Below are 25,352 nucleotides of genomic sequence, written 5' to 3' on the forward strand. Positions count from 1 at the left end.
GTCTCATCTTCATGGTTCCAGTATTCCTGTTGAAATGTTCACATGAAATACTGGAAGCAGAGCTGCATCTTTCCCCAAATTCCAAATAGCTTTTGTGTATCAAAAAGTATCTAGATACTTATGCAAATACCTAGAAATACTTTCCTATGCTTCAGGATTTCCTGGATTGAGCACAATCAGATTAAGCTATGTGCTGATTGCCTCCTTAAATTGACTCAGTAGCATCACAGGGCTCTTTAAGTTCCTGTTACTTCCTTTACCGCACTATAAAATTGTCCTCTATTGTGTTACTGAAGTTGATTTGAAACTATCACCAAACATCCATGGTACTTTCCTACTTAACTTCCATTAACTGGATGCTTTTCTGTAACTTGGAGTTTGAACTTGCTGAAAGAAAAATGTTGAAAAGTATTTGCAATCAGGTTCATATGATGCGATTGACCTTCTGCTTGCTTTCTTGAACAATCTCTGTTGTGCAGTGGTTAAGAATGGGTGTCTAAAACAGCTTTGTCAGTAGACCATGGCTGTTATTGGTTATGAACAGCAGCTCTAGTCTTCAATTCCTCATCTAACAAAAGAAAACAGTCACGTGTTTCATTGAGGTGTTATGCCGACTAAGTGCCTTTTTTCTGGACAAATACCCAGAACGTTGAAGAGCATAAATACTGTGTCAATTTAGTTAAGAGTGATTATTTGTTATTGTTTTGTGTTATTTCAAACTTTAATTAGCTTTATTGTTTTCTTAAGTGGTATTGGGAAGTGATATTTCCTTCCAGCCTGGTTCCATGTCATCTGTTACCATCTTCAGTCGGAATGAGCGCTACTACGCTTACCTTTGGCGAGTTACTCAGTTTCTCTCACAGTGTCAGTAAGGGGAAGCATTTGTGATTTGTATTCACTTTTCTCAAGTTCTCAGTTCTCTTACCTTGAAATTACTTAATATCATATCCCTGTCTTATTGCTCTTGCCCTTATGGTTTATGTGTTCATCTCAGGATAGGAGTGTCTCATGTGCTTGTGTTTGTGTACATGTAGGGATGTCATTCTCTGCATCCTCAGAGTCTGACATGACATCCCTGTTAAACACGGATCAGGGAAATATCTGATGGACCAGGTAGGACAGTCACAAACAAAAACAAGTTTATCTGATAGGTCACTCTAATACCATTTACTCTTGCCTAATTGCCAAGTTCATCCAATGAACAGCCTGGAATTCACACCTATTACAAATAGTCTATGGTTCAGAAAACATTGGCAGGAGATTCATTCAGACTTTAGCTGGGTGGTCATGGCTCATTTCATTTTCTTCTGTAATATTATTAGAAAAGGAAAGTGAACTCTGGGGAACAATAGACAGTTTTGTTTTGTTTTCCCACAAACCATGTTTTCCACAGGTCAACCATGTCTGGAGTTTGAGAGGCACTGAAGTTCAGTGTGCTCTTTCCGTAGCAGACTGTATTAGGGAAGTGAGGAAATATATTGCAGGGAAGTGAAAGTGGACTTCACTGCACCTTTCTAAACAAAGTCTTACTGAGCATTGCAAGGAAACATCTTTCCCTGACATTTGTAAAACACAAACTGGTTTCTGATAGAATGAGAGGAGCTCACCAAACACTACTGTCAATGGCTTCTCTTCCTGAAAGAGATCTATGGACCTGGCATCTCTGGAAGATGAGGCCCTCTTACACCAGGTGGTCAGGGTTCCCTTGACTAGAAGCACCTGTAACTTGTCACCATGAATCTTTCTTCCTGGAGTCACCAAAAACTTTCTGTTGTCCACTGGAAATATTTATATATTATCTACCGACCTGACTGACAGACATTCACCATTGGAACATAGGATGGACAAGGCTCCATGAAGTGGCATGCATGTGAACCCTGAACTGTGGAGCAAAGACAAGGAACAATAGGGATGAAGGTGACATTTGCTACTGGTAGACTTACAATGAAGTACCAAGAGCCACCTTGGAAAGAGAGCCAAAGCTCTTTAGTTTGTAGTTGTGGCAAGCCTTGCTGGTCAGTCTTATTCCATAGCATTTCTATTTATATGAAAGAATTACATTTGTACAGCATTCCAGTTTCAATCTCTCTGTTTGTTTGCCTGGCACAGACCCACTCATCACAGACCACTGTTAATCCTGTGAAAGTAGCTAGGGTTCACTTTTCAGAACAGAGGTACTCGGGAAGTCCTTTGAAATTTTGTTTTGGCTGAAAGACTTAGAGTTTTTTTTATTGACTTTTGACAATTACTCAACTTATATGTCAGTTTTGTAAATCCATTTTAATATAAAACACTAACACTTGGCATTTATTGTTGTTAAAGTAAAATCTAAGTGTAGTGCCAAGAACTTTTCCTACATATTCCCATTCACAATAAATTTTTGGATAACAGCCTATGCCTTGGAGTGAGTAGTGTACCTGGGTTTAAATTTTAGTCCTGAGTCTGTCTCCCAATAGCTATCTATGATAGACAGCTTATTTGTTCTAGAATTCAGTTTATTCAGCTTAAATGCAAAAATAATACCAGTGATTATTTCACAAGCATTATTGTGATGGACTGAAGCAACACTCTGGGTGATTCCTCAATTAGGATGGTTCAGCTTGTAAATTATCAAAATTTTACAATGATTTGTAAGTGATATGAAATCAGTAGAAAATACACTTCAATCTTTGAATGTTGGTATTTTCCATGCTAGCAATGTGTGTTGCGATAGCCTTTTGCATTGTTGGCAATATCCCTGCTCAGCTATGCAATCACTATGGTAAACAGCCAATACCATCCAGTATACCATGTTGCCATCATTTTTGGTTGAGTGTATTCTAAACTTACATGAAGTACCAAAACTTTACTGAAAGAGACTTTATGTTACTTTATTTGGGCTAACTGCAGACTAATATATTTTGAATAAGTTTAAGGAAGGTTAGGTTTAGATCTGGTGCTTGGTAGACTAGGTTTACTAAATGATTTTGGCTTACAATAATGGTAAATCATGATGGGTGTATCAGGTCATAATTCTATCATAAGGGGTACTTCCATATATGACTCCCAAAAGTGCTTAGCACATAGTAAGAACCTGCGAATTGTTTGCCATCTTTCCTTTTGCCTGTTTTTGCCCTGGATGTGGGAAGGGTATGTGCACACTGATAAGGAAGGGTTAGTGCACTGTGTAACGAGTTATGAATGAGTAGAGGAGGTTCCGGAAATACCTGCCAAACATAGCTTAAACGGCACATCTGCTGCCTGGATGACCACTCAGGTCTCTGCTTGTCCACTTTAAGTATTTCTAGGGGAAGAAATACCACAGACACCATTGAGTATTTAAAGGCAAGTGGTATTGTAATGGATACACTTGTCCTATACAGCTAAATTTAAGAGATAGTCTTTAAATTCTTTTCCAAAATGACATGTCACAGTATCTATTGTACACTCCAGCCCTAGAAGAAACTATGTTCTTTAAAAAAACACCATGTGAAATCAAATTTAAATGTTTCACTAATTAACTAATTGTATGTTTGTCTTTTGAGACAAGGTTTCTCTGTGTAGCTCTGGCTGTCCTGGAACTTGTTCTGTAGAGCAGTGTGGCCTCAAACTCAGAGATCTGCCTTACTCTGCCTCCAGAGTGCTGGGATTAAATGTGTGCGCCTCCAGCACTCAGTGAAGCAATTTATTTTTAAAGCAAATATTGATTATGTGCAGCTATGGACCACACTGAGCTAGCAGAGATAAAATACTGAAAAATAGTATTGAGGAAGATTATGGAATTCTGCCTGAGAAATATTTGGTGGAAATAATTGCTATGGTATCTATCGTTCTTCAGGAAGATCATACTCATTCCAGTTTTCTTTTTGTGTTTTAGGTGGAAGGCCATGTCCAGTACAACTTAGAGTTCCCAGGCATTCGGAATATGCCACAGTGGGAGAGTACTTTAAAATGGAATGTCCTGTGATATATTGTGCTCAGAGACCTAATGTGATGTGGTGCAAGTACAGTGGAGGACACTGTTTACCTCTTGAGACTGGACCTTGGCAACATACTGGTTGGGAAGACAAGGACCAGGGTTCAGTTTTTACTCTCCATTTTGAACCAGTATATCCCAGTGACAATGGATCGTACAGTTGTTCTATATACTTTAATTCTGAAGTTATTAATAGCAACATAATAGCCCTGCATGTGACAGGTGAGTGCTCCACCCCAGACCATCTATAGCTTTTCCATCCTGTTGCTGTGAAAGAGGCAATCCCGACTTTCAGACACTGTGGTAAAAGTTGGAACACTTGTATCAGATCCACAGTCTACCTCATCTTCTAGGCTATGACAGTAATGAGGACATAAAGTATTTGTATAGGGGGAGAGAAGGGTGGGGTCAAGAACAGTAGAGGGAAAATAATGGAAGTTACTGGTTTTTTTATGGGGTCTGGCTTCCCTAGAGCTCTCTTTGTTGCCTAGGCTGTCACGGAACTCACAGAGATCCACCTGCTTCTGCCTCCCTAGTGCTTCCATTAAAGGTATGTGCTGCCACAGCAGGCCACTTACTGACTGTTCTTGTCATTAGAGATTAAAACATTTACTTGACAGGTTCAAAAGTGATCACAATGATGTTGTTTTCTTTTTCTTCATTGTTTTCCTGTTTTTGGTTGATTAGAATTTGCAGAAGTTATGTTCACATAAGCAGTAGATTTGTAGCTTGAATAAACAAAGAAATTAAGATGTAAAAATACCTGATTGTCATCAGCTTGGAAGACTCACTATTATAATGATGACATGCCCCAAGATTGAACATCATCTCCAACAAATCAAACTTAATTCTAAAATTCACATCATATTGTGTAACAGACCCCAAGTATCTAAAATAATCTGCATAAAAAAGAAAGATTTCTCTATTCCAAATTTCAGTATTAAAATACAGCTACTTAAATATTGTGGTGAGATCGGCATAGTAGAGCTGAGAGTGTAGAAAAAAAATTCTGTCTATGATTAATTGACTTTTTCTATTATTGTTATTTTTTGTGCATGGGTGTTTTAGCCGGCAATTATGTCCATGTACCACATACATGGCTGGTGCCTCTGGGACTGGAATTACACATGGTTTTGATCTTCCATGTGGATGCTGGGAATCGGAACCAGGCCCTCTGGAAGAGCCAATGCTCTCAACATCTGAGTCATCTCTATAGGCTCTCAATTTACTTTTGGTTGTTGTTGGTTTTTGTTTTGTTTTTTGTTGTTTTTTTGAAACTGTGTTTCAGTGTGTAGTCTTTTCTCACTTGAAACTCGCTGTGTAGACTAGGCTGTGCTGGAGCTCAGAGATCCCCCTGACCCTTTCTCAAATACTGGGTTTAAAGGTATGTGTCACCTTGCCCAAGACCCTCAACTGATTTAAATATAGGAAACTAACCTAAAAAATTACTTTTACATCAACCATACATCTGCATAAAAAACTAAATCTTGATCTTGGATTTTGTAAACATTTCCTAGATATTATTACAAAAGCATAAAACAACAGCAAAAGCGGGCAGAAGAGACTGTCACAATTCAGTATGTTTCTGCATCAAAGATTATTATCACAAATGAAAAGGCACCTCACAGAACATGAGAAAGTGTTTGCAAATCTCATGCTTCATGCGAGGCCGTTGCCCAGAATGTGTAAAGACTCTCCGGAGCTTTCTACCTACCTTCTTGGATCACTTCAGGGAGGAACCTTTCCAAGCTGAACAGTGCTGCTTTCCATTGCCCCATCTTTGTGTGTGTGCACATGCATGCAAGTACACATATATGTGTCTGCACATGTGTATATGTGGAAAACAGAGGTTGACATTTGGCGTCTTCCTCAATTGCTCTCTACCTTATTTTTTGAGACAAGGTCACTCGGTGAACTTGGGACTCGATGGAATTGTTAGGCTGGCTAGTCAGTGAGAAACTGAGATGCTCCTATTGCCACCTTAGCACTGGATTAGAGACAGGACCTGTCATCTTCTACCTCGTATGTGGATACTGAAGATTCAGCAGAGGTCCTCAAGCGCACACATGTGACTCATCTTCCCAGGTCCAGCCTTATCTCATATCCATCATCATCATTGCTATGCCATTCCCATCTACTTCAGAATATCCACTTTTATATCTATCATAATGATACTTTTCCTCTGTAAGGTCTATGTCCATCATTTATCACACATTTCCTTTCCCTGTGTGTTATATAAAAATATGTCCAGTTCCATCAAAACTTATAATACCTTACAAAATAGAAATCATATCTTGCTTTTGGGGATTGTTGCTCTTTTGTAGAAGTCAAATACATTTCTTTTTAGGATTAATTTAAATTTTAGATAAATATATAGTCTTCTTTAGGGAAATGGGTATTGCTTGGAAAAAGCAAAAGTATTTCTTTTATTTTTGAGCCCAAGAGTACTCAGGGAACTGCCTATGAAATGTGGAAAGAAATATGTTCTGGAACTATAACAATGCTTATAATTAGTAAAATTTGGAGAAATGATAGAAGTATTTTATTTTTCCCCTTGAAATATCTTTCTGAGGGGATACTTGGAATGCCCCCGATTTTGCATACAATTCATCTTTGCTTTTTATGTTCATAATAGAAATTGGTTTGTGTAAGGACCAATGTGTACAGAAGGAGGTTTGGGTGTTTTTGAGAAAGCATTTGTCTCCTAGAATGAGGAAAGGCATTTTGTAAAACAAAGCAGAGTACAAGGAGATTATCTTACAGAGCCAGGAACAGCCAGCCCGATATATATATATATATTGACTTATAGCTCTATGCTTCTCAATTGTCCTAAGTCAGTTTCTGATTGGGGACATCAGAAAAATGCAGAGGTCATTATCTGTGCAGGAAGATGCGTGTTGTATGAGAATGCAGGAAGTGAGAGGCACAGTCCAAAGACTGTTTCAAAATAAACACCTAGAATATCACCCCAAACTTCTTTTTTCTGTGGTCATCCACAGTCTCAGGAGCACCTGGAGGTTGAATATTATTATATCACAGGTTTCAGAGGTCACATATGGTCTATGTGTCCTTATGCCTGAAGAATGAGGAGGAGAGAATCAAAGAAGTCAGATGAAGGTTATACTGTGTTGACAGTAGTCTTTCTTTAGGCTTGGAAAAGAACTCCTTTGCTTTGTGTGCCATGATCTCAGAGTGAAGTTCCATGAATTATGCATGCTGAACTCGGCCTGGATTATTGGATTCTCTGTTGTGACAACAATGAAGTCCTCTCTAAATAACTCTGACCTTAGAGATAACTTTGAATACCACCTTAGTGTTTTCTCAAGCCATATTAATACTTAGTTTTGTTTTCTATTTCAGAAAGGACTCAAAATGATCCAGAACACCATCTAATAAGTAAGTATGAAACCAATCAAAATTAGCAAGTTTGTTTGATGATTAGATAAATAATGGAAATAAGGTCTTCTTAATTGGGTTTGTTTGTATTAGATTCTCTATTGTTTGCCATCAAACTGCCTCCCCACAGACAGCTGTGTTTGCTTCTTGGCTGCTTGCCCAACCTAAACAGCAGCTGCAGTACATTTGCTAACATTCTGTACCATTAAACTATATGATCATTGTATGTCCTCCTCAAATTACTCCTGATTGTTTATAACCTCAAAGAATGTATCTGGGGTCTGTGGGTGGGGGGATGTCACACATACAGTTCAATAATTTACTTCTCTGCTTTTGACAAATTGTTAATAGTAACCCCAAAGAAACAGTGTATCTTACGAGCAGGGTTAGGCCTGGTTAGTACTTGGAAGGGTGTGCAACATTTTCTTTATCTATTTTTCTGTTGATGAATATCTAAATTGTTTCCAGTTTCTGACTATTGTGAATAAAGCTGTTATGAATGTAGCTGGACAAATGTCCTTGTATGGTGGAGCATCCTTTGAGTATATGCCCAGGAGAGGTATAGCTGGGTCTTGAGGTAGGTCGATTCCCAATTTTCTGAGGAATCACCATATTGATTTCCACAGTGGCTGTACAAGCTCCATAGAATTCCTTCCAGGCTAATGTGGTTTGATGGAATAAGACCCATTGAAAGGTCTCTGCAACCTCAAAAAAAAAAAAAAAAAAAAAAAAAACCTTCCCCAGCTAAAAGCAGGAAGAAGTTTGGAGAGAACTTATGTGGAAGCCCCCTTTGTATGCTGTAATTATCATTAATGAATAAAGAAACTGCTTTGGACCTACAGTAAGGCAGAACTTAGGTAGGCATGGAAACCTTGACTGAATGCTAGGAGAAAGAAGGGCAGAGTCAGAGAGAAGCAATGGAGCTGCCACCAGAGTCAGACATGCTGAAACTTTGTCAGTAAGCCACTGTCATATGGCCATATACAGATGAATAGAAATGGGTTAAATTAAAATGTAAGAGTTAGCCAATAAGAAGCTAGAGCTAATGGGCTAAGCAGTGATCTAATTAATACAGTTTCTGTGTGATTATTTCATGTCTAAGCTAGCCTGGCAGCTGGTAACTAACAAGTGGCCTCCATTGAACAAACTGGTGCCAACGTGGTTGATTAAAATCCACTTAAAACCTAAGAGGGCTTGAAAAGGAATTTTAGACAGAAAAAAAACAGAGTATAACACAGCTTCTTGCTGTTTGCTGGCATCATGTCACAGATCCTTTAAGAGAAGTTTCACCTGTATCAGAAAAGAAACCACACTGTTTTGAAATGTTGGCTTTCTGGGTCATGCTACCAGTACAAACTTTGACTCTTTCAGGCAAGAGGTTCAGCTGCAGAGCATTTGAATGGGGTTTGTGAGCAGACTGCTGCAGTTTGCAAAATGGCAACATAGACTGGCTGTGTGCCTGAGAATGGGGCCATGTGCATGGCTCTCAGAGGTGCAGTGGCTCCACCATGCTGTTCTGGGCTGGCAAGCAAAAAGTACTGTATATACCATAGTAATGGCACAGCTTAAGTTTTAAGAGTGCTTAGCATTTTAAAAAGTGCTCCTGGACAGTAAAAATATTACAGATATGCAACAAAGAAAAATCCAAATGAGTCATAGTGTTAGATAAATTCACGTAGGCTTGGAAGAGAGAAGAAAAACAGTATTGAGAGTCATAAAATAAAGTTAATGATTTTAAAAAGGGTAAAGTTTTTAAAGAGAGAGAATACAGGTAGTCATAGATTAAAAGGAGTAAAAAATTAAACCATGTAAAAATGAAAAATTCACAGAGAGTCTGGATTATATATATTATTGTGTTATCTTTGAATTTTTGACTGTGAATGAACTAAGTACTGATGTAGGTGTGTCTTCTATCTATCTTATGATTTCATTGGTTAATTAATAAAGAAACTGCTTGGCCTGATAGGTCAGAACATAGGTAGATGGAGTAGACAGAACAGGATGCTGGGAGTGAGGCAGATGCCTCGGGCAATCACCATGCCTCTTTTATCTGGGTCAGATGCCCTGCCTCTCCTCTCTGAAACAGATGTAATGGAGCCAGCCACCAGGTCAGACATGCTGAATCTTTCCTGGTAAGACACCACTCGTGGTGTTACACAGATTATTAGATATGGGTTAGTCAAGATGTGAGTAAGAGACTGAAACTAATGGGCCAGGCAGTGCTTAAATGAATACAGTTTGTGTGTTGTTATTTCAGGGCATAAGCTAGCCAGGCAGCTGGGAGCTGGGCAGGAATGCAGCCTGCTGCTCTCCTCACTACAAAGTACAGAGAGACATTTCATTGTATGGGATACTAAGCTAAACCAGCTTGTATATTATAAAGGTATCATGACTTCCAAATTTGGGTCTAAGGATATGCTGCTTTGGAAAAGATGTTCTTCTCTTGTTTCCACAAAGGTTGAGAACCTGTGAATTGCTTCCAGACTGGTGTGATTTTATAGAACAAGACCCCCTGAAGGTCATTGTGAGCACCCCCTGCCAAAAAATTACTATGCCCAACAATCAGCAGGAAGCAGTATAGAGAAAACTATGCTGCTATTCCCAAATATTGTCCATAAATGTTTGTTTACATTTAAAGGGGGACATGATATAGATATGAATAATTTGCATTTGTATGGATCTTGGTTTAGTGACACAAATACAAGGTCAATTTTGTTATATATATATACTTCTGCTCTTGATTAAGGTATGGTGTTTGTGTTGCTCATTTAAGAATGTAATGTATAATTAAGAAATATAAGTTATTAAATATTCATCTATAATAGTCAACCTCATAGTCATGTTATTTAGATTTTCTAGATGTATAGAGTTATATTTCAGATAGATAGGTTTTCTTAAAATCTTTCAGAGTCTTTCAGAATATGACATTTTAAATGTTTTAATAATTTAAGACTTTTCATGACAATGAGACACATCTCCTCCCACCATTCTGTTCTGTTTACTATGCCTACCTAATTTTCTGTCCTATCAAAGGGCCAAGGCAGTTTCTTTATTAACCAATGAAAGTAACACATATACACTCCTCCATCAAGTGACAGCATCCTTTGACTTACAGAAGCTGGTCAGTTTCATTAGGTCCCATTTACTATTTTTGGTCTTAGTGCTTGTGCTATTGGTGTCCTATTCAGGAAGATGTCTCGTGCCAGTACATTCAAAGCTATTCCCCTCTATCTCTTCTATTAAGTTTATTGTGTCTGGTTTTATGTTGAGAACTTTAATCGATTTGACCTTGAGTTTTATTCAGGATCATAAATGTGGATCTATGTGCCTTCTTCTATGTGCTGAATCCAGTTAGGCCAACACAATTTGTTAAAGATGCTTTCATTTTTTTCCAAGTATATTTCTGACTTATTTAGCAAAAATCAGGTATCCCTATAAGAGTATATTTATTTTGGGTTTTTGGTTGAATTCCATTGATGAACCTGCCTATTTTTATTATTGTCATTTGAAATCAAGAATGGTGATATTTGGGAAGTTTTTTTTTATTGTACAGGACTGTTGCAAGGGAGAGGGTGCCTTGTTTGTCCCTGCCTCTCAGCTAGCTTACACCCAAAATAACCACACAGAAATTGTATTAATTAAAACACTTCTTGGCCATTAGCTCTAACTTCTTATTGTCTAACTCTTACATATTAGTTTAACCCATCTCCATTAACCTGTGTATCACTACCGGAGATCCTAACTGGCATCCATCTCAGGCAGAGGATCCATGGCTTCTCTCCTACTCTGCTTTCCTCCTCCCAGCATTCAGTTCTGTTTTTTCCTGCCTACTTAAGTTCTGACCTATGAAAAGTTCAAGGCAGTCTCTTTATTCATTAACCAATGAAAGCAACACACAAACAGAAGGACCTGCTACACCACAGGACAGTTTTAACTATCCTGCGGTGTTTGTTTTTCCATATGAAGTTGAATATTGTCCTTTCAAAATATGTAAAGAATTGTGTTAGGACTTTGATGGGGATTTCATTGAATCAGTAGATTCCTTTTTGTAGGATGTTCCTTTTTACTATGATAATCCTACCAATCCATGACCATGGGAGATCTTTCAGTTGTCTGAAATCTTCTTCAACTTCTTTCTTCAAAAGAATCAACTTTTTGTCATACAAGACTTTCACTTGCTTGGATAGAGTTACCCCAAGTTATTCTGTCTTATATAAGATTATTGCGAATGATATTTTCCCCTGATGTCTTTCTTAGTCCATTTATCATTTATACAAAGGAGAAATACTGATTTTTTTAGTTAATATTGTCTCCAGATACTTTGTAGAAAGTGTATATCAGCTATAAGAGTCTTGGTGGATTTTTTAGACTCATTTATGTCTACTATCATATCATCTGAAAATATAGATACTTTGACTTCTTCCCTTCCTATTTGTGTCCCCTTGATCTCCTTCAGTTATCTTATTACTCTAGCTAGAAATTCAAGTACTATATTGAATAGGTGTGCAGAGAGTGTAGAAACTTGCTTTGTTCTTGAATTTATTGGAATTGCTTTGAGTTTCTATCAATTTAATTTGATATTGGCTATAGACTTGCCATAAATTGTCTTTATTATGTTTAGATATGTCCTTTGTATCCTTTCTCTTGCCCATATTTTTTAATGAAGGGGTATTGAATTTTATCAAAGCCTTTTTAAGCATCTAATGAAATGATCATGTAGGGCTTTTTTCCCTCTCAGTTTATTTATTAGGTTGATTTCATTGGTTGATTTTCATAAGTTGAATCATCTCTGTCCTTCTGGGATGAAGCCTGTTTGATCATGTTGCATGATCTTGTTGATGTATTATCGGATTCAGTTTGCAAGTATTTTACTGAGTATTTTTGCATCTATGTTTATGAGGAAAATTAGTCTGTAATTCTCTTTATTCTTTTGAGTCTTTCTGTGATTTGGGTACATCAGGGTGACTGTGGCCTCATAAGATGAATTGGGCAATGTTCCTCTTGTTTTTATTTCGTGGAATGATTTGAGGGGTATTGGTGTTAGCTCTTGTCTGAATGTCTGGTAGAATTTTGCTCTAAAACCATTTGGTCTTAGGCTCTTTTTTCGGTTGTTGTTGAAAATCTTTTAATGACTGCTTCAATTTCAATAGGTCTGTTTAAATTGCTTATCTGATCTTGAATTAACTTTGGTAAGTAATATCTATTGAGAAAATTATTCATTTCTTTTAGATTTTCCAGCTTTATGGAGTACTAGTTTTTAAGTATAACCTAACAGTTCTCTGGATTTCCTCAGTGTCTGTTGTTAAACCCCTTATTATTTCTGATGGTATTTATTTGAATAGTCTCTCTGATTTTTAGTTAGTCTAGATACTGGTTTGTTTATCTTAATGACTCTTTTCAAAGAACCAACTCTTGGTTTCGTTGATTCTTTGTTTTTTATTTTATTGATTTCTGTTGTACAATATTATTTCAAGGTGTGTTGCTTTTATTTATATTTTCATTTGTTTAACTCTGTGAAGCTGTGATTCTTTGTCAAAAACACCTGATGGTCTAAAAAGAGCTGAATGGCAAATCACAAGCAGGAGAAAGGAAAGGGGAGCTGGCAGGCAGAAAGTATAAATAGAAGGAGAAATCTTGGGGAAGAAAGGAGAAAGAGAACAAGATGAAGAGGATGCTAGGGGCTATCCAACCAAGCATAGAGTAAGCATGAAAGTAATATATTAAGAAGGAAAGGAAAAGCCCAGAGGAAAAATCTAGTTGGCATAATTTAAGTTAAGGAAAGCTTGCAAGAAACAAGTCAAGCTAAAGCCAGGTATTTATAAGAAAGTACAAGCCACTGTGTGATTTATTTGGGAGCTGAGTGGTGAGCCTCCTAAAGAACAAAAGAGGCCCAAAGAGTAAAAAGAATAAAAGTAAAAAACAAACAATTACAGATTTCAGCCCTGAGTTTGATGATTTCCTTCCATCTACTCCTCTTGGGTGAACTTGCTTTTTTGTTTTGTTTTTAGAGATTTCAGGTGTGCTGTTAAGTTGCTCATGAGATCTCTCCAATTGCTTTATGTAAGCTCTTAGTGCTATGGCTTTTCCTCTTAGCATTGCTTTTATTGTGTCCCATAATTTGGTTATGTTGTGTATTCATTTTAATTGAATTCTAGGAAGTCTTTAATTTCTTTATTTTTGGCTTGACCCAATAGTCATTTGGTAAATTGGCCTTCAGTTTCCAAGAGTTTGTAGGCTTTGTGTTGCTTTTGTTGTTGTTTGAATGCAGCTTTAATCTGTGGTGGTCTGGTAAGATGCAGGAGCTTATTTTAATTTTCTTTTATTTGTTGAGACTTGCTCTATGAATGGTCAATTTTGGAGAATGTTCCACATGGTGCTGAGAAGAATGTATATTCATCTGTGTTGGGTGAAATGTTTTGTAGATACCTGTTAGGTCCACTAGTTGTTAAATCCAGTGTTTCTTTATTTAGTTTTTGTCTGAAGGACCTGTCCATTAGTGAGAGCAGGGTATTGAATTCCCCCACTATCAATGTATAATTTTAGCTTCAGTAATTTTTCCTTTACAAAGACAAGTGTCATTGTGTTTGGGGTATAGATGTTCAGAATTAAAATGTTTTCTTATTAGATATTTCATTTGATGAGTATGTAGTGTTCTTCACCATCTTTTTTGATTAATTTTGGTTTGAAGTATATTTTATTCGATATTAGAATGGCTACACCAGATTGCTTCTTAGGTAGTTTGTTGGGAAAATCTTTTTCCCACTTTTTACTCTGAGGTATATCTGTTTTTGGTGTTAAGATGTGATTCTTGGATGCAACAGAAGGATAAATCCTGGGTTTTTTGTATGTCCATTCAACTAATCTGTGTATTTTTATTGAGGAATTGAGATTATTGATATTGAGAGCTATCAGTGACCAATGATTGTTGGTTCCTGTTATTTTGTTGGTTGTCAGGGAAGTATTGGTGTGATGTGTGTGTTTCCTTTCTTTTGATTTTGCTGGTGTGAGATAGTTTCCTGTGTTTTCATGGGTATACTTAATCTCTTTAGGTTGGAGTTTTTCTTCTAGCACCTTTTGTAGAGCTGGATTTGTGAATAATTATTATTTAATTTTGACTTAATCTTGGAGTATCTTGTTTTCTATATCTATGGTGATTGAAACTTTTGCTAGGTATAGGTCTGGGCTGGCATCTGTGTTTTTTTAGATTCTGCAAGGTCTCTGTCTAGGCCCTTCTGTCTTTTAGAGTCTCCATTGAGAAGTAAAGTTTAATTCTAATAGATCTGTCTATATATGTTACTTGTGGTTTTTTAACATTCTTTCTTTGTTCTGTAGGTTTTGTATTTTAATTATTATGTGGCAAGGGACATTGTTTTATGTTCTATTTTATCTGTCATTGTGTAGTCTTCTTCTACCTTTTCAAGAAACTCCTTTTGTTTAGGAAATGATTCTTATATGATAGTATTGAAAATTTCTGTAACCATCTTCTTCACCATCTGAGTTCTTTGCCATCTCTTTTGATTAATTTTGGTTGGAAGTATATTTTATTTGATATTAGAATGGCTACACCAGCTTGCTTCTTAGGTAGTTTTCTGGGAAAACCTTTTCCCCACTCTTTACTCTGAGGTATATCTATCTTTGGTGTTGAAATGTGATTCTTGGATGCAACAGAAGGATAAATCCTGTTTTTCTGAGTTTTTTACCTGTGATTCTTCTCCTTCCTCTAGTCCTATTGTTCTTAGGTTTTGTCTTTTCATGGTGTCCCAGATTTCCTTTGTGTTAAGAAATTTTTATATTTACATTTTCTTTGACCAACATAACTATTTCTTCTATTGTGTCTTTAATGCCTGAGATTCTCTCTTCCATCTCTCATACTCTGTTGGTTTAACTTGTCTCTATAATTTCTGTTCAAATTCCTAAACTTTAAATTTGCAGAATTCCCTCAGTTTGGGTCTCTTTATTACTTTTATTTCTACTTTATGTTTTGAACAGATTTATTCATATCTGTCAACTGTTTATTTTCTCTCGTCTTTCTTTAATGGATTTATTCTATTACTCTGACCTGACTGCTTGCATGCATGTGCTCATGTGTTTGTGTGTGTGTGTGTGTGTTTGTATGTGTGTGTGTGTGTATGTATGCGTGTGTGTGTGTGTGTGTTTAATTTTTTTCGTTTCCTTCCAAAGTGTTTTCCTGGATTTCTTTAAGGAATTTATTCATTTCATCCTTAAGGACCTTTATCATCTTCATATAGTTAGTTTTTAGGTCTTTTTCTTGTGCTTCAGATATGCTCAAATATTCAGGGCCTCCTATCATAGGATAGTAGGACTTTAGTGTCGACATATTGTCCTACATGTTAGTGTAGAAGGAGCAGTGGGGCTGCCTCCCGCCACCCGGCTAGCTTTACACAAAATAATTACACGGAAACTGTATTCTTTTAAAACACTGCCTGGCCCATAGTTTCAGCCTCTTATTGGCTAATTTTCACATCTTCCTTTAACCCATATTTAGTAATCTGTGTAGCACCACGAGGTGTGGCTTACCAGGAGAGATCTTAACCTGCGTCCATCTCGGAGAGGAGAAGCATGGAGACTCACTATGTCGACTGCCTGCAGTGTCTCCCCAACTCTCCCAGAATTCTGTTCTGTCTACTCCACCTACCTAATTTTCTGTCTCTTAAAGGGCCAAGGCAGTTTTCTTTATTAATTAACCAATGAAAGTAACATAGACAGATAACTCTCCTCCATCATGTTAGTGTTTGTAATCTTAGTCTGGCATATAGGCAGCTTTGTTTAGGGGTGATTATGGGTCTAGGTGCTTAGTTACAGGTTTGTCTTTTTTGAGTGCATATTATGTTCTTTGGTTTCTGTTTCCTCCTGTATTTTAAGAAAGTGTGATGGGTGTGTGTTGCCCAGTTTTCTGGCCTGCTTAGCTGGTGTGTTCACAGGGAATGCCTGCTGGTGTGGGAGGCTGGGATTCAGCAAGGAGTGGAGAAAGGAAGGCCAGGAGGGGATGGCCAGAGGAATCCAAACAAGGCATAAGTCTGAGGTAGGGGAGGCTCTACATGCTGTTCTGTTGCAATCCTAGGAAGGACCATCAAGAATTGGTTCTCAAGAAACAGAAAAAAACAGTTTTCTTCGTATCCTTCTCTGTTTTTAATTGAAGATCTTATGTGCTTTTGTTGTCTCTTGTTACTTGGCATAGGATTTTTTTCTTTTATACTTGAGATGTGCATTTACAATTAGTTCAATTCTACTATTAAAGAACACGATGATGCCTCATAGTAGCATAAATATGTTAGGTAACAAAATAATTTTATTCTTTTCTTCCTGTCTCTTTAATTATTTCTTGAAAAGCATCTGTCTTAGGCAGGGAAGAGATACCATGAAGGTAGCAACTCTTATAAAGGAAAACATTTAATTGGCCCTTGATTACAGTTCCAGAGCCTTACTCCATTACCTCCATCATTGTTAGAATGGAAGCAGGCAGGCCGACATGGCAGCTGAGTGTTCTATACTTGGGTCTGAATCTGAAGGCAGTAGGAAGACATAGTCACTGAGTCTAAGTTGAGCTCTTGAAACTCCAAAGTCCACCCACAGCAACACACTTCTTCAAACAAGACCACATCTTCTAATCTTTCTCTAATAGTGTGACCTACTAATGACTACTCGTTTAAATATATACGTGATCTTGCTGCACACTGGAGCACCAAATGTTGGTTAAATTTTGGCTCTGTGTCTGCACCTTAATCAACTGCTATTTCAGCCAACAACTGTTACTCCACAGTTATCGTCCTGCATCTCCATCTGCAGCCACTAGGGTGGCAGCCTGGCAGAAAATCTGTTCCTGCAGGCACTGGCCTCTCACTGCCACTAAAGGTCACTTTAACTAAGTCTCTACATTCTGTTTATAGATAAGACTCAAGATTCAAAGGCTGGGTTGAAAACCTGCTAGATCAGAGAGGCTAGGTCACAACTAGATAATCTCTCCTTGCTGGTGTCTCCAAAAACCCCTGTCCTGCCCTTCCATATCAAAACAAAGAAAGATGTGCCACTCCAAATCCCTCCCTACTACTTCCTGTGATTCTGTTTCTTTTCTTCGTGCCTTCTAATGTTCTATGATTACTTTCTGTCAACTAGTTGCTAACTCAGTCACCCGAACCATGGTTATTTTTATTTAATCAATGCAAATGCAAACTTTGGGCTCACAGTGTGACTAAATATCCATGAGTAAATGACATCTGGAGAAAGGAGTTTAATCATGTCAGATCATGCATTGTGCCTAACCGGCAAGGGGCTGGAAGAAGGAAAGCAGGGCTACTCTACAAATTTTTGACAAAATAAGGTTCCTCATAAAAGGTAATACTTTCTTAGTATGTAATAAATCTATTTTTAAAAGATGTTGAGAAAGATGTTGACATATGATGATACAACTTCTAATTACCATTTTATAATCATTTAAATATTTAAAACTCTTATTTAAGTATTTTCTAGAGTCAAGATGTTCAGGTATGGACTGGAATCAAATGACACAGAGTAATTCATTACCCATGACAGAAAGCATTATTCTTCTCTATCTTGTGGCCAGTTTCTGGCTTTAATTAGAGGATGGCATGCGGAGGAAGGAGTTTAACCAAGCTATCTTATGTGGTATGCGTACACTCGAACTGTCAAGGAGCTGGAAGAAGGAATGGAAGGTTACTCTACAAACGATTTTTACAAACTAAGGTCATTCATAAATGGGAAATAATGGATTAATATCTTAAAAATGTAATTTCCAAGGTATTAACATGTCAGTGATGATTAAATTCTTGCCTTATAATTATTTAAACATTTAAACATTATTATTTAAATATTTTCTATAGTCAAGTGGTATGAATGGAAGTCAAACATCACAGAATAGTTCATTACCTGAGGCAGAAGGTACTGTTCTTCTCTATCTTGTGGTCAGCACTGAGGTAATGGAGAGTTCACCTTGCTTAGAAACAGTAACTAATGCTTTGGCTTCTGGAGAGATGAGTAGGAGGAGTGGAAGAATCTGGTGATGTGAGAGTTATGGCAGGAGGGAACTGAACGATGGCCTCTGAACCTCTACTGTCTTAGAGTAAGAAAGGGTATGGGATGAGCACCTTCCCAAGTCTGTGCTAAAGAACCCTTCGCCATCTAGTTAGATGACCTTTATTTGATGTGACTTGTGAGGACCTGAGGACCCAAAAAAGGTTTAAGTGACAATGAAATGGTATAGTTGAGATGGTTGATACAATGCTTATCAGAGTCAAGGCTCATTCACAGCGACTTCTGCTCCTGTTAAGGTGGTGACATCACTGACTCTTTTTTCACAGGTGACTATAACAAATAATTTTGTTGAGTAATCACCACTCAGCAAACCTGTATCCATCATGGATGTTAAGTCAGTACATAGGCAGTGAGAGGTTTTACAGTACATGATGCATGCAGCAAACAGGCACTGAATTTTTACTTTAGAAGGTGAATAATTTATTTAGTTCTAATAGACTGAACACACAGAAACAAGAAAGGTGAAAAAAAATCAAATTTATCTGGAATACATTTATAAGTCAAGCAATGCTCTTGTGTATACACTGTTGTAGACAGACTTAACACAGGTATCCTTTTCTCGTTCTTTTTGTATGTGTGTCCAGTTAACACTACACTGTTCATACAGATGGGTGCAAAGGCTCTGCTGTGCTGCCCTGCTATTTCAATGACAGAAGCAGTATTAATATCGTGGGTCATAGCCCCCAGAGGCCAGCCTCCCTGCAGAATATCTTACAGAGTCAATACAAAGAACAATGAAGCAAACTGTACGGACAGGAGAATCACCTGGGCCTCCACACCTGATCAGAGTCCTGACATTCTGATCGATGCAGTGGCCCTTGATCATGACGGGCTTTATTCATGTGAAATAATAACACCTTCAGGGAATATCCAAAAGAGTCATGACCTCCAAGTGCTAGGTAAGTGACATGGTCACATATCGTGCTATTTCAGGTCACCAGATTGTAGATAGGAACAGACACCTTTGTCATTTGTGACAAGACTGAATCTTTTCTCCCTTCCATCTCCACAGTGCCTCCAGCAGTAACCCTGATTCCAGGGGAAAACAGAACAGCAGTTTGTGAGGCAATTGCAGGCAAGCCGGCTGTGCAGATCTTTTGGACTCCAGATGGGGATCACATCACTAAGAAAGAATCACACAGCAATGGCACTGTGACTGTCAGGAGCACATACCACTGGGAGCAGAAAAATGTGTCTGCTGTGTTCTGCTTTGTCTCCCATCCAACTGGCAACCAGACTCTGTTCATAGAACTGAATCAAGGTAAGTGTCTCCCATATTTAAAGAATAAATGCCCTGCAGGGTATAGACTCAGGTAAGGTCTTTCTCAGAAGGACTTTGGTTGCTAGGTAATTAAGATTTTTAAAAAGTCAACAAGTGGGAATTCATGAGATTAAGAAGTTTCTGGGGCTGGAGAGATGGCTCAGTGGTTAAGAGCACCGCCTGCTCTTCCAAAGGTCCTGAGTTCAATTCCCAGCAACCACATGGTGGCTCACAACCATCTGTAATGAGATCTGGCGGGCGGGCATACATGGAGGCAGAACGTTGTATACATAATAAATAAATAAATCTTTAAAAAAAAAAAAAGAAGTTTCTGAACTGCAAAGGAAACTGTTAACTGACTGGAGAGGTAGCATACAGATTTGGTGGAGGATTCAAATCCAGAATATGCAAGTAATTAAAAAAATGAAATACACCAGGAAAAGAAACAACCAAATTTAAAAATGAGCTATGAAACTGAATAGATTGTTCTTGGAAGAAGACATACAAATGGCCTAAAAATATTTTTAAATGTCTCACTATCCTTAGCCATCAGTGCAATGCAAATTAAAATTACTTTGAGATTTTTGTCTTAATTCAGCCATAATGATTAATATTAAGATAAAAACAATAAATGTGAGGAGTGGGGAAATTTCATGTACTGTTGGTGGGAGAACAATTGGTGCTCACATGGAGATCAACGTGGCTGTCCTCAGAAAACTAAAAATAGATCTTCCATATGACCAAGCTCTTCCACTCCTGGGAACATAAAAGTACTCTGACTACAGAGCTATAGGCCCATCCATGTTCATGGATGCTCCTTTCCTAGGATGTGGACACAGCTTAGATGTCCATCAGCTGATGAGTGATCAATGTCTGTGAGTGAAAATGGCAAGGATGTTATGGAGGCTACTAACTGCTTCTGGTTGATATAAGTTACATAAGGAAACATGTACCTGGTATTTCAATTGAGGCTAAGAGTTCCTGCATGGGGAATCTTAAAGAAGTCTTTTATCATTTACTAAAGTGTAAAATCCATGCACAAATATTAAAGAATAAATGGAGAACCTGAATAGGGTTGTAAGCTGCTGCGTTTCAACCATAGCTGTTTATTCCTAATGGGTAAAAACAAACAAACAAAAAACATCCCTTCCTTGGTCACTTCCATCCCTAATGAAAACCCTGCCTCTTGAACCAAAATGTGCCTCTCAGTTGGCTAGCAGACCAGTGACAGATTTCCTGTAACAGTGAACTCACAAGCTACATTCTGCATAATGGACGTAGAATAAAACTGCCCTCTGAATTTAAATCATCCTACTCGTAGATCACTGCAACTCTCATGGCTCTTCAGAGAGGTCACTTTTAAAGTGAATAGTAGATAGAGCAGAAACTTTCAACTGGTCAAGGGAAAAAAAGGCAGAAAAATTTTTGGTAAATTCTGAGGTAAGGACAGGTCAGAGGAAGTGACTTCTGGACATGACAGTGAGGGTCTCTAAACTCACAAGCTCCCAGCAATGAGTTTCCTGCACAAGCTGAAACCAATCAATGTTTATCATGGAGTGGAAAGAGACCCCGAGTCCCTGCACTGAAAAATGTGAAACTAAGGACAGTTAATGGGTTCTTGAGGAAAGAGAGCCAGCTCTCTTTTAGGCTGTTGTTCCTCACAGGCCCCAACCCAGGAGTATATGGGCAGGATAAACTAACTGAAGTCAGTGTGTTATAAAAACAAAGATTAAAAAGTTGTTGGGGTAACAAAGCGAATGGGGATCTGATAGGAGGTAGGATGAGGAGTTGTAGGTGAACATGATTGTATGAAATTCTCAAAACATTTTTTAAATAAAAAAGAATAGCACCTTTCAAAAGTCTAATATTTGCATGGATGCCCTTCAGACAGAGGACTCAGAAGATCTAAGTTAGATTTGATCTAAAAACCTCCTCCCTGAAGACTAATTCTCATAGACACCAAAGTGCTGTGAATGGTGTCCCAAAAGGGAAGCACTTGGTAGTACCACCTAGCTATGAAGCTTATAAACCACAACTATGACTAGCACGGCTGGTCCCTAAGATTCAGTAGTGGTAACCACATCTTGTCAGAAAACCAAAGCTGTCCAATTATATTAAAGACCCGCTCAATTGGAGGAAGATCATGCCTGGTACAAAAAACCTAACCAACTACTCAAGGTTAGTGAGGTCATTGATCTTAGAGACGAAGGTACTATAGCACTTTATTAAACCAGAGCATTGATTATCTGAATTAAAAATACCCTTATGCCCACTAGTAAGTGTGGCTCTTAACCCTTACCAAAGAAGCTTTTCTTTCTAATAGACGGAAACCATTATAGAATGCCACAAATGGTCAAAATGCAGAGAACAGTGATCATAGGATGTCCAGTTTCCTTGGATACATATACAACACAATTCCTTTACAAAGTTCTCTGGGAATATTATAGAATATTATTAAAAGAGCCATAGGACCAGGAAATCTACTATAAGATTTTGTCTCTTCAACTTCCTGGATAAGACACCAGTAGCACAGACACAAAACTCGACAATTAATAAACAAGACCTTCCTGAAGCTGAAAAACTTCTATAAGGCAAAGGACACTGTAAATAAGACAAAACAGCAGCCTATAGAATGGAAAAATATCATCACCAGCCCCTCATCTGATGGAGACCTGATTCCTGAAATATATAAAGAACTCAAGAAACTAGATATCAAAAACAAAATAATCCATTTTAAAAAATAAGGTACAGACCTAAACAGAAAATTCTCAAGAGAAGAGCCTCAAATGACTGAAAAACACTTAAGTATATGATCAATATCCTTAGTAATAGAGAAATGTAAGTCAAACTGACACTAAGATTCCATCTTACACCTGTTAGAATGGCTAAGAACAAAAATAAAAATGGCTCCTTTTTCTGGAGATGATGTGGACTAAGGGGAACACGCCTTCATTGCTGGTGGAAGTGAACACTTATACAGCCACTTTGGGAATCAATTTGGCAGTTTATCAAAAAAACTGGGAATTAATCTACCTCAAGACCCAGCTATATCATTCCTGGGCATATACCCAAAGCATACTCAATCATGCCACAAAGACACTTGCTCAACTATGTTTATAGAAGCATTATTTGTAATAGCCAGAACCTAGAAACAATCTAGATGCCACTCAAACAAAGAATGGATAAAGTAAATATGGTACATTTGTGCAATGGAGTATTACTCATCTGTTAAAAATAACGAGGAACAGGAAATTTGAAGGCAAATGGATGGATCTAGGAAAAAAAATCATCCTGAGAGAGGTAATCCAGACCTAGAAAAGCAAACAAAGTATGTACTCACTCATAAGTGGATTTTAACTGTAAAACATAAAATAACCATGTTAAAATCCACAGACCTAGAGAGGGTAGATAACAAGAGGACCCAAGGTGAAACACATGGATGTCCGTGGGAAGGGGAAATAGAAAAGAAGTCATGGGTGGAATGGGGATGGGTGAACACAGGAACTTGAGGGATTGGTTTGGGGAGTGAGTGGAGGTTTAGAGTACTGAAAGAGAAGACTGGAAAAGGTGGATTTGGGGAATCAGGCAGAAACCTGATGCAGGGGAAACTCCCACAAATCTACAAGAATGATCCCAGTTAAGACTCCTAGCAATAGTGAATATCTGTCCTGAACTGACCATGTCCTCTGATCAGATTGCTGACTGTTGTTATCAGAGAGCCTTCATCCAGTAACTGATGGAGACAAATATAGAGATCCACAGTCAAACATTAGGCTGGGGGCCAGGAATCCTTCTGAAGAGAGGGAGGAAGGTTTTTTTTTGGAATCAGAGAGTTCAAAGATATCAAAGAAAATTGACAGAAACATGTAATCTGGCTTATATAAACTCACAGAGTCTGAACCAACAACCAGGGAGCCTGCATGGGACTACCCTAATATGTGACAATTGTGTAGCTTGCTCTATTTGTCAGGATCCAAACACTGGGAGTTGTGACTGTCTCTACCTCTTTGGCTAGCTCTTAGGAACCTATTCCTCACACTGGATTTCTTTGCCCAGCCTAAACCTAAGGGAAGGCACTTAGTCTATAGGTAATTTGATATGTGATACTTTGATGATATCCATGGGAAGTCTGCCCCTTTCTGAACATGAACAGAGAAATAGTGGATTGGGAAGAGGTAGAGAGAGCTGGGGAGTAGGGAATGGGAGGAGAGGAGAGAGGGGTAACTGTGACAGGTATGTAAAATGAATGAATGAATGGATAGATAAAAAACTTTTTTAAAAATATTGTGTCTCCAGGGAATGACAGGAAAGCTTCACCCATGAAACCTCAACAAGTCAACATCAATAGATATACACACACGGTAGCCGTAAATCCCATGGATCCTCAACCCTTGTGTTTGTTTGAATGTAATTGGCTCCCATAATGTCATAGAGAGCAGCACTATAATGAGGTGTGGCTATGTTGGAGTGAGTGTGGTCTTCTTGGAGGAAGTGTGTCACTGCAGGGATGGACTTTGAGGTTTCCTATGCTCAGGAGCCACCCAGTGAGGCAGGTGGCTTACTGTAGCTTTCAAGATGTAGGACTCTTAGCCCCAGCACCACATCTGCCTGCATGCTGCCATGTGCCGTCATGATGAAAATGGACCAAACCTCTGAAACAAGAGTAAACAAAGCACTCTAATTAAATGTTGCCTTTATAAGTGTTGCTGTGGTCAGTTTGTCTCTTCACAGCAATGAAGACCCTAACTAAGACACCCCTTAACTAAGAATTACAGATAACTAAGGGGTGCTGGGTAGGGGCAGAAATAATCTTCCCTCAGAGATAGCCCCATAATTGGTTATCCAATAACAAGTGGCCAGTTCTGAAATCATGTACATTCAAGCAACAAAAACTAAGCAGATTTCATTTGCATATTATGTAAAAAATAGGCAAGAAAGACAATTAAGAAAGAAAAGGTTAGGAATTTAATAGGGAGCATTGGGAGGTTGGATGAAGGAATAGGAATGGATGGAAATTGTGTAATTATATTTTCATAAAAATAAAGTTTACACAGGAACTTTTTCCTTATTTAACTGGGAAGTATTAGTAATAATATTTTGTACCTATTCACTGTAAATATTTGGTAATGCCTATGAATCATAAAAGCTCGACTAGGTTGCTAAATTTCATCCTGAAATAGTAGTATATGAGTAGTATTTGAAGTATAATTGATAAGGTTTTCTGATTTTGACATTCCCTTAAGAATACTGTAAGTGATTTTAAAGCTGTTTGTCTTAATTCTTGATTTAAACTATTATTTAACTGATTTGTCCTTTTCCCTTGCCTGTAGTTACAGGTGTCACCAGCATGCTGCATTCCCTGCTGATCATTCTCTATGTGAAATTTTCCCTTATTGGGATCATTCTGCTCATCCTAGGATTTGTTTTCTTCCTGAAGAGAAATTATTTTAGGTAGAAACAGAAAACTGAAATGGTAAGACTCCTTAGATGAAAACATTCTCAAAAGTTTGAGCTCATGGTGGACTGGGAAAGTCTGTGCTGTGGCCCCATCATGGTTGTTCCCTCAGCTCTTCTTCATCCCCAGGCTTTCTTTAAATAAAGGAGTCCAGGCATAGTTGCCCACAGCGCTTGCAAAAGTGTCTACTTGCTGCAGTTCTGAGGAGGGACTTA

The 25,352-nt window shown here is 38.0% G+C and overlaps 1 protein-coding gene across 1 annotated transcript; it reads left to right on the forward strand.

Moving 5' to 3' along the window:
- Nucleotides 1-1,648: 1,648 nt before the first annotated feature.
- On the forward strand, nucleotides 1,649-25,122 carry LOC119824244 (cell surface glycoprotein CD200 receptor 5-like; the record flags this gene model as incomplete). The annotated part of the gene is made up of 8 exons (XM_042055815.1): nucleotides 1,649-1,721; nucleotides 3,857-4,177; nucleotides 8,621-8,755; nucleotides 16,294-16,394; nucleotides 17,830-17,905; nucleotides 19,006-19,320; nucleotides 19,434-19,682; nucleotides 25,019-25,122. Coding segments are annotated over exons 1-8 (1,374 nt in total), but the record flags the coding sequence as incomplete, so codon positions are not given.
- Between the last annotated feature and the right edge of the window lie 230 nt (nucleotides 25,123-25,352).

This window comes from Arvicola amphibius, chromosome 10 (assembly GCF_903992535.2).
Source record: "Arvicola amphibius chromosome 10, mArvAmp1.2, whole genome shotgun sequence".
NCBI lineage: Eukaryota > Metazoa > Chordata > Mammalia > Rodentia > Cricetidae > Arvicola > Arvicola amphibius.